This window comes from Nyctereutes procyonoides, unplaced genomic scaffold, assembly GCF_905146905.1.
Source record: "Nyctereutes procyonoides isolate TBG_1078 unplaced genomic scaffold, NYPRO_anot_genome, whole genome shotgun sequence".
NCBI lineage: Eukaryota > Metazoa > Chordata > Mammalia > Carnivora > Canidae > Nyctereutes > Nyctereutes procyonoides.
Genome location: NW_026575052.1, coordinates 36659311 through 36674029, shown reverse-complemented (window position 1 = coordinate 36674029; position 14719 = coordinate 36659311). Strand labels below are relative to the sequence as shown.

The following is a 14719-nucleotide window of genomic DNA, read 5'->3' as shown; positions in this document are numbered from 1 at the left end:
GGCAAAGAGTGTGAGTTTCTTTTAATTAGATCTTTTGTTCTGTTCAGGTCTTCAGCTGATTGAGACTCACCCACATTGGGGAGGGCAATCTGCTGTACTCAGTGTACAAATTCACATATTATTCACATATTATTGCCAGTTATCTCAGCATCCTGTGGTCCAGTTAAAGTGATACATTTAACCCCAATAAGGAAACCAGGTTGACATCATCTCTTTATTCAGACTTCTTTATGCCAGACATTGTGCTATGTGAGGAAGCAGCTGAGGCTCTATCCTGCAGGAGTTTACTACCTAGAGACGGAAATAGGCACCAGTGGGGCAATACCAGCTACAGAAGAAGAAGGGTTCTGAAGAAACTGAGAATAACTTCTGAGAATATATTAGTGGATTAGAGCCAACTAGTAAAGTAACTTGAAAAGGTTTTGGACTAGGTTGTATAGTCACTGGAGGTTCATTGGCAGTTTTAAAGCGTGGATGTGCCAAGAACAGATTTCTATTTCAGAAGGGTGCCTTGAATGCATTGGAGAGGATGACGGAGAGGGGTGGAAAGGCTCACACTGAGTGGTCTTTGACCACTGAAACACCCTGGGATGCTTGTTAAAAGTGCACATTTCCCTTCTCCAGGCCAGATCCATTATATTAGAATTTTTGAGGCTAGGACAGTAGAACCTGCATTGTAATAGGAACCCTGGATGATTCACATGCCCTTTAAAAATCGAGAACGAACTGCCTGGAAGATGGAGAAGCCCCTCAGGTAGCTGTTACACTATTGTTGATGTGACTTTGAGGTAGATTGTAGAGAAAGGATTGACAGGAATTGATGGACAGGTGGGTGTGGCTAGACATTTGACAAGTATTTATAGTTTGGGGGATGTGACATATATAAATTTGTTTAAGATTATGGTGCTTACACCTAACAACTTATATTTATTTTTGTGCTTTAATACGTCTTCATAACTATATTTTCATATGCTTTTAAAAATTAAATGTAACATTTTATGTGGGAGAAATGGAGATGCATTTTTATTTGCTTTTATGATGTACCACTTTTTATGTAGTAGAAAAGTTTATCCTCTAAGATAGCTGGGCAGTTAACAGTTGGCTGTTTCTGTCTTGATACTGGTATTTCTTAAGAATAGTATATAAAATGAATCCACTTAGAATCTATTTTCAAAGATTAAATATCTGGGATTTTTTCTTTTTTTATTTAAATTGAAGTATAATTGACATGTAATATTAGTTTTAGTTGTACAACATAGTGATTCAATATTTGTGTTTATTGTAAAATGATCACCTTAGTAAGTCTAGTTAACATCTATCACTATACACAGTTAAATAAATATTTTTCTTGTGATACGGATTTTTAAGATTAATTCTCTAAGCACCTTTCAGATATGCAATACAGTGTTACTATAGTTACCGTCCTATGTATTATTTCTCCATGACTGGCTTATTTTATGGAAGATTGCATCATTGATCCCTTTTACCCATTTTGTCCACTCCCTACCACTCTCCAGACTCTGGCAACAACCATTCTGTTCTCTCTCTGAGTTTTGTCTTTAGTTTGATATTTCATTCCACATGTGTGTTTTAACTTTTGTTTCCTTTGCTTTGGAGTCAGATCCAAAAAAATCATCACCCAAAGAGCTTATCACTTTTGTTTTCTTCTAGGATTTTGATGGTTTCAGGTCTTTCATTCAAGTCTTTAATCCATTTTGGGTTAATTTTTGTATAAGGCATAAAATAGTGGTCCATTTTCATTGTTTTGTATTGATTTCTTTACATGTTTGTATTTTCATTAGTCAAGTTTAATTCCAGGAAAATATATTTAAACCAGGAAACTATATTAATGAGGCTTGAGATTTCCCTTCTACTTGTTTTCAGTTAGAGTGATTTCCCTTTTTATTTTGAAATACTATTTTGTTTTTAGGCACATTGGGAAATGAAATTGACAACCGCTTGCCAAAGTTTGGGAAGTACAAAGAGGAGTGAACCAGGATTTTCATGTATAAGTGGCTAGAGTTTCTTAAACATGCACCTATTGAAAGCAATCATGATTAGCATTATACGATTGCCATGATTGCATGTCAAGCCACTATCACTAGGGCTGGGATCAGCTTTTGCTGATGTAAACGGTAACATGGAAGCATATAGAGGCATGGAAGAGGAAGGTACTGGACATATTTAGGGCTTTTTTAAGCAAGGAGGACAGTTACGTGACCAACTGAAGTGTCCACTTCAGGGACCAATTGAATAATGCTGTCAGTTTTAGTATTATTGTGACATTCAGAAGTGAATTTGTTTAGATTAAATGAACCTTTTAAATTAGAAATGATTTAAAGGGTATCATGTTGTGTGCTAACACTATTGGTTGTGTTTCATTGGTTGGAGTTTCTTGTTGGGACAGATTCTGATTTAGCTGGCTAGAGTTCCCAGATCTTAGTTAGTGAGTGTAAGAGGTGAGAGGTGGCTGGCTGCCTACGTTCACATATCAGTTGTCCCTATTTTAGACTTTTATTATTATTACATTTATTGCTCACATATCTTAGCTTATTAGAAATCTATTAATTCCCATCATGCCTTTTATGTAAAACATAATTCCCTGTCTTTAATGTTTGTCAAAAAAAAAAATAAGATTTGACTTTTAATTGGAAATTTTCCTGTAGGAGAGAATTTTATCTTTGGGTTCTTCAAATTCACTTTTTTTCCCCTCAGTTTACACTTTCCAGAGACCCAAATGAAGGCAGTTTGCAGAATTGCAAAGGAAAAATATACTGCCCTCTAAGTAATTCTTGGTCACTGGAAAAAAAAATGCTATGTGTAAATGTATTTATATTCAGAATATACTCTTGTTTATGCGATAAATCATTTAACTTAGGAAGAGGAGGACTGAGTTTTTACTATACAGGTAAATTAACAGAGTTAGTAATGTGAAGGAATTTCATGCAGCATGAAGCATACTTTCCTGGAGATACAAATTCACTGCAGTTAGATTTCAAATCTGCAGCAGCCATAAAATAGCTAGCATGAAGGAACTCCCTCTTACTATTCGGTTCTAAAATAGAAACTGGGACTTAGATTGTTTTCTAGACATTTCACTTTACTAAATAGCGTCATGGCTGGGATAATAATGTCATTATTTCTGACTTTGTGCCAGACTCCCTTGGCCAACTAGTTGTGCTGTATCATATTATGTCGTGATGGATGAAAGCATTGCAGCTTCAAGAGGTTAAGACCCTGCAGTAAGTTAGGAGTTAAACTCTTGCTGCTTCTGATTGTAGTTTAAGGGTTTTATACTATTTGAATGCACCAGTATGCGCTGACTGCCTCAGAAGTCATTGTTTCAAAAGTTGGTTTTTTTAATGGTGGGGAATAGGGAGAAAGGGACCCTCATATCCCCTGCAACAGTGAGCTGGACCAAGTTTCTGGTGTCAGCACTTGTTTTGAACCTTGAATTAAAAGTCATTTACACAGCTGAGTCAGGAGTTAGTTTCCTCTGCACTTGCTACGAAACATAAGTGAAACCAAGCTTTCTTTGCCACAGTTTATTGGTTAGGAACCTTTGACTCTGATAAATTACCGAATTCTACTATTCTAAATTAGGAAGCAGTGAGGTTTGGGTTTATTCCATCAATTTGATTCACTAGACAATATTTATTTCTTGTCTCCCTGGAAGAGAGAAACTATTGACTGAATAGGAAACTGCATTTCTGTTATCTCTGTTAATGGCGAAGAGCAGTGGTGCAGATAAAAAGAAAAAAAAAAAGATTTATAACTGTCCTGAAAGAACAAGTGCTCTCAGGAACAAGTTCCTTGTAGCATAGTAATTTGGAGCACAAAGTAGATTATTGCATAATTAATATTGTTTTAATGATGTTATTGTTTAAATTATTGTTATTGTTATGAAACACGTATAATCACAGACATGAAGATTGGTGGTAAGAGAAGTTTTAATTTCAAGTATCTATAAGTATCTTTTTTTTTTTTAATGAAGAGTCCAGGTTGCTTTGTCAAGTGATGTATGGTTTAAAAATCACGTATACATAAATTTCTTATAACTTGCTACCCTAAATTCTCAAGTAGTATGTTCTAAAATATTTTGGTGTGGCCCTTTTTTAAAAAGTGAGGTATATTTTTGCAATTAAGTCTTAAAAGTATAAATCTAACTTGTCTAGCTATTCCTCAGATTTTGGTACATAGAAGCATTCATGTTCTCAGTGACTTTCAGGGTTTGTTTTAACATGTTACAAACTTTTTTATTTATTTAAAACTTTTTTTTTAAATGTAGCTGTATGTTAATGTCTCATCTGGAAGAACCAAAAGTCACAGAAGATGAAGAACCACCCACAGAACAGGATAAGAGAAAAAAGATGGTAAGTTGAAAAATAGCTTTTAAAATTTGGGAAAACCACTTATTATATTCTTTAGATCTGAAAATATCTCTTGGTCAGTTCATCCATCTCTCCATCTCTCTATCCCATCCCTTGTTATAAAATTAATGTAAGCTGAGCTTTGAAATTCGGAGTGAACTCCTGATACAGATTATTTCCCAGTAATCCTAGGACAGGAAGTAGAGTTTGATTCTTAATCTGAAATAGCTTTTTCTTGTTTTAGCAGAGCAAAAGTTTGTTCTTCCACTTACAGAAAACATGTGACCCTCAGCACTCATTTAAGTTGTAATATTCAGTCTTCAGCTTTGAGAAGATTTCCTGAAATTGCTTCATTCCATGTTATTTCATGAATTTGCACAATGAATTTTTTGTGATTATAAGCCTTTATAGGAATTCCTTTAAATTAACTGTTAACTGGGAACAACAACAGCAAAATCAGAAACCTCTCAAATATCCTGCCTTTAAAATTATTTGTAATCGTGAACTTTTAAATATTTACTTTGACATATGTTATAAAAAAGCTACATCGGTCGACTTTCTCCCATTTCCTTTTGGGATCTGTTCTGGCCTCCTGGCCTCACCGTTACTAGTTGCATTGTGCCTTCTTGCCTGACTTGTACTTGGGAACAACAGTAATATCCCTCAAAGGTGGAGTAAGTCAGTCCATATATACGATGGCCATGGGATACTGCTGAACACCTAGTAATCACGGGTGATCATTGTTTCAGTCTGCTCACGATACTCCCTCCGTGAATTTGCCACACTGACCCGCGGGGTTTCATTAGGCCTCGGGTGGACCTGAGACTGCGCTGCTCCATCTGCCTTTTAAACTGGGCAACAGTTTAATGCATTTTCCTTGGCATTTTCCCGGAGTGATGATAGCATTTCAGTATAGCCTAACAGTTTTCTCTTTCCTCACTTCCACTTTTTTAAGCATTGAATATATAACTGATGTTATGGAAAAAAATAAAATGTCTTCCTTCATAAGATTCTAAACTTGTAAATGAGTAACAGGTATTCTGCTTCTATTCATTCCTCAGCTTTTATACACACTTTATTCACGTCATCTCGTCTGCTCGATCGGCCCTTAGCCAGTTCATCTGCTCAAATCTATTTTTCATCCTATATAGAATCCTCAGTAATGTCCTATAGTATTAATTTTACTCCTAACTGGATTTTGAAAGTAAGTGAAATATTACTTTAAAGAGCAGTGTCAGAGCATAGTTTCAGAAATAACACTTAAAGTTCCTTTATTCAGTTTTGTGATTTTAAATACAGTTTGAGAGCTGGTTATTTTATCAATCTTGTTCCAATCATGGGCAGTATTAATTTACAGAACAACCATTATTTTTTCCAGTGATTGATTTTATTTGAATTTAGTCATCACAGTAGCTTTCTGATGTAGACTGATACTATTATCTCTACTAAGATTTCCAGGCCTTAGATTTAATTAAATCTTAGTCTGATGCCGATTACACCTCAGCCTTGAATAAGTATGAATGCCATGATAATTTTTCAGTAACTTTTCAGTAACATAACAATATTAGTTTCACTGGATCTTCAGGGTTACCAGTATAAATAATATGGGCTTTTTTTTTAAATAATTATATCATTGTTTAACTGTGCTGTCTTAAACATTAGAATTTTTTTTTGAGAACTATCTAGGTGTGTCCTGGTTGTAATTTCAGAGGGGCAAGTGTTTGCTGGTAGATAATTATGAACTATTGTTTAAAAGAAAAAGCAATCTAGTGTCAAAGGGTTTTTCATTTTAAAATGAAAATGTTTACTTACAAGGAAGAAAAAGTATAACTACTTTTCTAGTTCCCCAATTACATAATTAAAAGTTTGATTTACTTACTGCTGTAGTTGTCTTCAAGTCCCTAAAATGTGGTGTCTGCATTTCAGTAGCTGCTTAGCAGAGGATAGCAGCAGTGATTGTAATTCAGAAAAGTGGATGATTTGCATGTGCCAGGTGACTTTGGTTGATGTATTTATGAGCATTCTCATCATTTGTTTTAAAATAAGAATGAAATTTCCATTCAGGAAAGCTATTCAGCTTTCCACACGTCTTGATCTTGCTCTCTCTGATCCCGCTCCTATTTATACTGCTTATTTGGGGGGAACTAATGGAAGGTCCATTGCAGCTGAAGCATTTAATTTCATTTCTAAGGTCTTTCCCTATCCACTTTGCTCCAGGAGTAAAATGGTAATTGTGTGACCTCTTCCATAAAGAATTAAGCTAATACATTAACATTTTAAGTTGCTTATAATTTCTTTCTTGTGACGTGTGACTTATGATAGATATATTTTCCAGATAAAAGTTTTTGAGCCTATTAATACTTTCTGGCAACTTGATGTTACTGGCTAAGAAAGCGTTATTAATAAAACATTTGATATAGTAGGTAAAACTATGTTAATGAGGTATTTCTGATCCTACTTTTAAGTCAAATTTTTTCAGTTCAAGCCCCAGAAATGTTCTGGTGATCTGCTTCTTTCATATATACTTACTAGATGCTTTAGTTGGTAATGTCAGTATATAAGCTTAAACATTATTAAAACTATCTAACTTTGGGGTGCCTGGGTGCTGCAGTTGGTTAAGTGTCTGACTCTTGATTTTTTGGCTTAGTTCGTGATCTGAGAATCATGGGATTGAGCCCTGCATCAAACTCTGTGCTCAGCATGGAGTCTGCTTGAGATTCTTTCTCCTTCTCTGCCCCCCTCTTCCCACCCCAGCTAAACTCAATCCCTTGCTCTCTCTTTAAAATAAATAAATCTTTAAAAACAAAAGTACACTAACTTCTCATTTACCTGTGCTAGTGGAGCATAACACAAGTAATGGACTATCCAAACATCATCATTTTACAGGACTTAGAAGCAATAATAGCTACATAATAAACATTATCCTTTTTTCAAAGGATTTTCTTTAGAGTCTTATTAACCCCTGTAACAGTTTTATGGCCAGATACCGATGAGGAAACCAAGGCACAGAGAAGTTCCCTCTTACTCCAGAGTTACAGATTTTGGGAAAGAACAAAATGAGAACTGAGCTTTCTTTTTTTTTTTTTTTTTTTTTAAATTTATTTATTTTTATGATAGTCACAGAGAGAGAGAGAGAGAGGCAGAGACACAGGCAGAGGGAGAAGCAGGCTCCATGCACCGGGAGCCCGATATGGGATTCGATCCCGGGTCTCCAGGACCGCGCCCCAAGCCAAAGGCAAGCGCCAAACCGCTGCGCCACCCAGGGATCCCAAGAGAACTGAGCTTTCTTGACTCCCAGTCTGACCCATTCTTTATGATTTTAATCTCTAAAATTTCTATAGCTTTTCTAAAATGTTTTGAGAAATCCCACACACCATTTTGCTGAAACTGCACAGTGGATGGGAACTACCATGTTTGTGGGAAAGATATACCAGCTTAAAACATAGCTCAGCAACCATAAGTTACTGAAATTGGAATTAGATCTGTAAAGTTAAGTGTAATTTGTCGTGTCCCTGTGATAAGCATGGCTTGGAAACTAACGGTTTGTTAATTTGTCCATTTACTTTACTTTAACAGTTAAATATACTTTGCAGTTATTGAAAAAAACTTTAATCAAGAGCTAGAGCTTGAGGAATGCCCATTGAGAGAGATCAATTTCAGGGAGAACATTAATGATAATTCACAAAGACGGTCATTATTTTGTGAGTAACATTGGGTATTTATTGTAAGTATTATTTTAAATTTTTTATGTACTTATTGAATGCTTACTACATGATACACTATTTTTGAAATTGAGGATATGGCAGTGAACGGAGCTTATAGTCCAAAGAAATTATTTATGTATAATTATGTCTAATATTTATTATCAAGTTTATGAAGATTTAGAGTAAGTAATAAATACCACATTAGTTTTAAATTTGTAGCATATTCATGAAACTTGGAAGTTTTATATACAGTGTTCCTAGAAATATATTTTTACTGTTTTAATAATTCAGTTTATGAATATAGCCCTTGCTTCATTGACAATAACTTTTTTCTCTCTCTTTTTTTCCTTCGTGTTATAGACCTTTGCAAGTCTTCTGTTTGATTAGTTTTTTCAAGAGAAAAATCATTTTGGGAACTGTTAACAGTTTTCAAGATGATTTATACTTGAAGTGAATTTATTTTTCATCTTTTATGTACACATATGGGAATATATCTTAATGTATTTTAAAAGAAAAATTGAGAGCTATCTTATGTCTAGTCCAACAATATGAGCTATTATTTTTCATTTTTCAACTTCCCATTATCTCTCAAGAGGTAGATTAGAATTGAGAACATTTATGCCATATTACAAACCAATGAAAATATCATTTTAACATGTACTTTAAGTTGTGTTCACTGAGTGAGATCTGCAGGTGAGTATTTACTGATTTATAATCTAGTCTTTAGCTTTCAATAGACCCAAGTATTTATGTGACTAGCAAGCAAGGGTTTTAAATTTTAACTTGTCCCTTATATAGGTCAAACAGAATCTACAGCCTATCTAAGCTAAATTTTGGATGGAACCAACTATCTGTAGGTCACAGGACTTAGCAAACCTAACATCACAGTCTTCTGCTTTGGCTGTAGCACATCTAAACAGATTAATTGCATTTTAGGTTGAGTTACATTTAATATGATAAATTCATAACCAGATCCTAAGTCTCATGGTCAAATGTAATAAATTCTGAGCATGTCTTGTTTATTGCCTTTGAGTGAGTGTTGTCCCTTGTGCTACTAATGCCAAATACAGCACTGGATCAGAGAGGGACAGGAGTACGGCAGTGTGGGAATGGAATTGTCTGAAAATCAGAGCCTATAGGTAGCTAACCGCTTTTCCCTCTTGTTGAGAGGAGATAGACTGCCTTAGCCTTCACCTCCTCTTGCCTCCCGTTTCCTCCTCCCCTAGCTGCTCCCGTTATCAACTCTTGAGAACTTTTACTTGCCTATTAAAATCAGCTTTCCTTAGGCTTTTACTTAGTAGACTTGAGAATACATTGTCAGAGGGAAAGTTACCTTGTTATCATTTGAAAATGTTCTGTAATATTGTTCTAAAAATGTTCAATCAGAATGTAATGTTAGGGATCCCTGGGTGGCGCAGCGGTTTGGCGCCTGCCTTTGGCCCAGGGCATGATCCTGGAGACCCGGGATCGAATCCCACGTCGGGCTCCCGGTGCATGGAGCCTGCTTCTCCCTCTGCCTGTGTCTCTGCCCCGCTCTCTCTCTCTCTGTGACTATCATAAATAAATAAATAAAAATTAATAATAAAAAAAAAGAATGTAATGTTAGCAGAGCACCCGGTATTGGTGGTTGAATTAGGAAGTTATAAACTTTCCCAGCATGATTTTGATCACTGAGAACCAGTGGGATGATTGTTTTACCTGTTCTTATTTGCCTCTAGAAAGACTCAACAGAGCTAGTATTAAGAATTCTATTTGGCCATCACTAATAAGGCTTTGTGTTTTTCTTAGTTAATTAACAGCAATCTTGAAATTCACCTACAAAAGACATTTTTATTCTTCAGATAATATTATGAGATTAGTCCATTGGTAGTTTCTGAACTTCCTTTTGAGAATCCTTGCCCTATTACATTCAGTAGTCAGGGTAGATACGGAATTGTTGAAAATATTCTTTCTTATTCAGCTTGTGTGCATTGTCATGCTGGTTATGACTTTAGAGAACTTTGTTGCTTTTTCTTGCTGTGCCCAGTTCCATTATATTTTTCACCTCTACTTTCTTGCTACATCTTGGCCTCATCCTTATTTAGAACTGATCCTCATCCAAAATCCTGAACTCTGACATTTCTCTGTCATCACAGCCTCTTCTTCTTCCTTACTAACCATCCCACGTCTCCTGGAAATTGTGTTTTGTACCTTTATTTGGAGCCCCATAATTATTATTTTTATGGTCCTTGTACAAACTTACTTTCACAAACTTTCCCATCTTTTAACTTAGATTTTCTTGTTTTTCTGGTGCTATTATCTTTGAGCAAAACATAGCCTTTGCCTCCCTATGTTAGACCTACTAAATTTGTGGACCTGGAAATCAGGCTTACATATGTTAAAAAAAAAAAAAGCTTCACATGTTATTTTGGTGTCCAGTCAGGGTTGTGAGCCACTATAATAGGAATTAAACTCCCTGACAGTATTGTATAGATTTCTGCACTGTCATTCCATCCATCCTTTTGAACCCTGTCTTCCTTTTCTTCACTTTGTCTCCTAAACCAGTTGACTTGTCTCTGTACATGTTACATGTTTCTTGCCTCTGGTACAGCACTCAGATGGGTCCTTACATGTAGAGTAGCCCCTTCACCTTCTTTCCCTTTGCTCAGCTTACTTATTTACTATTTTCCTCATGACCACTCACTGATCACCCTTCCCACCCATGCCTAATTACAGAAATAATCGTTGTCTCTCCTGGACTTATGTAGCATCTTCTCTCTCTGTCTCAACTGCCCATACCACCTTATATAACCTTGTAACTCAAATCTGTGATCTCCCTGAAATTGGGCACCATGTGTCACTTATCTTTGGATATGTATGTATGTACATTTTTGTATATTTCAGTAAAGCTTTGTTGAGTAAACATTTCTTGTATTACATATTAATGTTTCTTTTTTTAATTATTTTTATTTTTTTTTTCATATTAATGTTTCTTTAGCTATGGCATTCTCTTTAATTTGTCATATTTAAAACATCTTAAGAAAATCGGTTAGCCAATAGTATATAAAAGCAAATAACTGAAATTTTTTTCTGTTTTACCTTTCATTTGAAAAGATTCACTCTCAAAATATACCCCTGTTTTATTTGGGTCCTTGGACGGCTATATTCACCTTGGTGAGTGTTGTGTCATTGGATCTGTTTCCCTCTGCCTTAAGATCACAGAGTCCTCTCCTCTTTTCATTCTTGAAACAAATCTAGATCTATAACCTACTACCTCTTTCCTCATCTTGCAGCTTATTAGTACCAGTGGGAAAATAGCTGTAGTGCCACACAGACAGTTTTCCTAATTGACTTTGTAGCTAATTAGTCCTAGCAGGAACTGTGTATTCTGTGTCTTGTGGTCCATCATATTGGTGGTCTATATATAAAATCAAGAAAACACTCTAAACTATTAATCTGATTATTCAGTGAAGTTGTTCATGTGGATTTTAGTCTTCAAGATTTTTATTGCTTTGACAATACACCCTAAAGGACACCTTTCTTGTAAAAATTTATTTTGTAACTTGTAATCAATGTTTTGAGTGAATAGCAATCATTTAGTATATTTGGCATAAGTAATTAGCATAAGTCTACCACAAATTATATGATACATAGAAACTAGAGATTTTTTTTTGAAACTAGAGATTTTTAAGACGTTTTCTGTGTTTATATCATACCTATTCTCAGAAAAAAATGTTTCAGTGTATATGAGTATCAATGCCTAAAAATAAGGTTCTTCTAATAACAATGTATAAATAAAGACTTGAGAAAATGTCAAGTGTGCATTTGGGTTTGGGAGCATCCATGGACCCTCGTTTCAGAACTGTTAATTCAGGAGCTGGAGGAGAAAGTAAATTTTAGGACCAATATTCCATTTATTTAGGCAGAAATTCTTAGCCTGACATTCTGCCTGTGAATTGACTTCTGGAGGAGTTTGAGAAACACCAATGAGATTGTATGCAGGTTTGGGTGAGAATGTACATTTTGGGGAAGAGGTTATATATACCTTTTATAAGATTTCTTTAGAGAGGCTAATTAAAGAGTAATTGAAAGTAATCTCTTGACTTTTACAGTACTTTCTCCTGTAGGATTTAGATGTAGATCTTTTGATTTTTTTCACACACATAGGTATGTGCTCTCTCCCCATCCTAATTTTCCTTCACTTGGCTTTACTTGGCCTATAGGCTTTATGTGTCTCGAGTAGTGAGCAAACCTTAAAGCACTTAGAACCAAACTGTTTTTAAGTCTAGCCAGTTACTTAAGTGTTTCCCTTGCCACCAGCCAAATGACACGTAGACTGGCTGAGAGAAATAGTAAAATTGCACCTGCGGACTCAGGGAGACAATGGGCTAGTGCCCAAAGGTTAGAGAACCTTGAGGTTGTACTTGTTACCTTCACCCCCTTCCCCCCTATTCACCTGAGAATTATTATCTATCTTTTGTGGCTTCCATAGCAAGAGTGTGTGTTTTTAGCATGCTAGTGTTTCCAAAGATTCCTTTCCAGTTTGCTTCTCAGGGGCCTAAAAAGTAAGAGGATGACTCTCAGGTTAATTCACATTTTTCTAGTTTCTTGAACCATTAAATGAAAGTATCCATTCAGCATGCATTGAGCTATGTGTCAGGTAGGATGCTGGTGTGAACCGAATGTGTAGGGAGATGACATTTGAAGATGAGGTGTGAGGGGAGATTAAAGAGAGAAGCCTTTCCCTGTATCATGAATGCTTTAGACAGATGTAATTTCCTTTGTTTTGGAGACTCTAAATTTTTTTTATAAGATTTTATTTATTTATTCATGAGAGGCAGAGGAAGAAACAGACTCCCTGCAGGGAGTCCAATGTGAGACTTGATCCCTGGACCCCGGGATCACACCCTGAGCTGAAGGCAGGTGCTCAACTGCTGAGCCACCCAGGCGTCCTGAGACTCTAAATTTGTTAAATTGGAGTTGTTTCTTACAAAGATGGAAATAATAGCCATTGAAATTATTCTTCCATGTGAAATAATAAGTAAAAAGAAAACAAGACAAAATAAACATATGAAGCAAAATATTTTAAAGATACGAGAAACAAGAATTAGAAGAATAATGATCTATGAGAAATAGAAAACAAACCTCATGAGCCGTCTGACTGTCACAGTTTATTTCCTGGAGAGAGTTCCAGGGAGTCCAGTAGTCTCTTTGATTTGAGGAGATGGAACTGGCAGTCTGAGGATACCAAAGAGGCTCAAGTTATCAGAGAAGAGGGAGCAGCCCCTTTAGAACTTGCCAGATCTTTAGAGGGTCCCTTGTGAGTCTTTAGTTTTTAGTCTTTAGTACTGATCAGCACACACAAGTGTAGAAGTTACCCACGGCCCGGGGAAGAACCTCCAGGAAGGACTGTTGGGGGAACTTACAGACACAGGAATAGATCCTGTTGTCAGAATGGAAACCTCAAAAATGATAGGGTGTTAGGTAGAGGATTCAGAAGTGTATGTCAGTGCTGGTACAAAATTATCCCCAGATGAGCTATTGCTCTGATTCTACCAAAGAAAGGTTAAAGCAAAAATCTAAAAAGATCAGACTGTTTCCAACCAGTGTAATCATGTCCTAGATCAAAACTCAAGACTATAGTCTTAGAAAAATTTCCAGTAACAGGGCAAAATGTATAATGCCTGGCATTCAATAAAGACCTATAGTTTCCCTATGCAGGGAAACTAGAAGATATCCATACTGAGAGGGGGAAATCAATCAATTGTAACTACTCAAGAATAGATCATATGGTAGAAATGTTGGGGGAAAAGATGATTAAAACTGTTTTTGTAACTGTTCTCTGTGTTAAGAAGTTAGAAGAGAGATGGAGTATGTTAAATAGAGATGTTGAGGATACTTTAAAAAGACTGAAATGAACCTGTAAGAATTAAAATCTATAATGTCTGGTGGGGTTAATGTAGATAAGTATTGTGGGACAAAAGATTAGTGAATTTTGAAGACACAGAAGTTAGAAACTCTCCAAAATGAAACAGAAAAACAGACAGATGGAGGTGTAAACTCCCATGTAGGACATCTTCAAGCAGCCTAAGGTACTAGTAGTTCAAGTCCCCAAATGAGAAAAGAGAGAACAAAAGAAATATTTGAAGATATAATGGCCACATTTCTTCCAAATTTAATGACAACTCTGAGCTCACAGGTCTAAGAAGCTCAGAGAACACCAAGCACAAGAATCGAGACTATACCAACCAACATCATAATCAACTTGCCAGTTAAATCAAATGTTGAAGAGAATGTCTTAACACAGTAGCAAGAGTAGCATCTTCAAAATATATTTGTCTTTTGTATTTATTCAACATTTTTGTATGCTCACCATGTGCAAAACATTGATCGTTATAATTAATATATCCTCCACTAGTGATTATGTGTACCTACAGGACCTGTCTTCAGATGTGTGTCCATCAGTAATGTATACATATTCTTTAATATATTTTAATACCATTAGCTTATTACAAAGTCAGTTTCCTGAGAGTATTTACTTGTTTTTATGTATGCTTTGCCCTGAGTCTATGTTCCCTAAGTTCAACTACCTTTTAATACTGTTGTTAATGCATCCTTATCTTCGTTTCCAAATGATACTGAAATGTAAAAACGGTTGTCATAAGA

At 35.7% G+C, this 14719-nt stretch overlaps 1 protein-coding gene across 1 annotated transcript in view; it reads left to right on the top strand.

Moving 5' to 3' along the window:
• Window positions 1-14719, top strand: part of IPO11 (importin 11) — a 198179-nt gene that overhangs the window by 163211 nt on the left and 20249 nt on the right. Inside the window, exon 29 of the mRNA XM_055332731.1 lies at window positions 4289-4373. Within this exon, the coding sequence (XP_055188706.1) occupies window positions 4289-4373 (85 nt within the window). The remainder of the gene's footprint in view (window positions 1-4288; window positions 4374-14719) is intronic.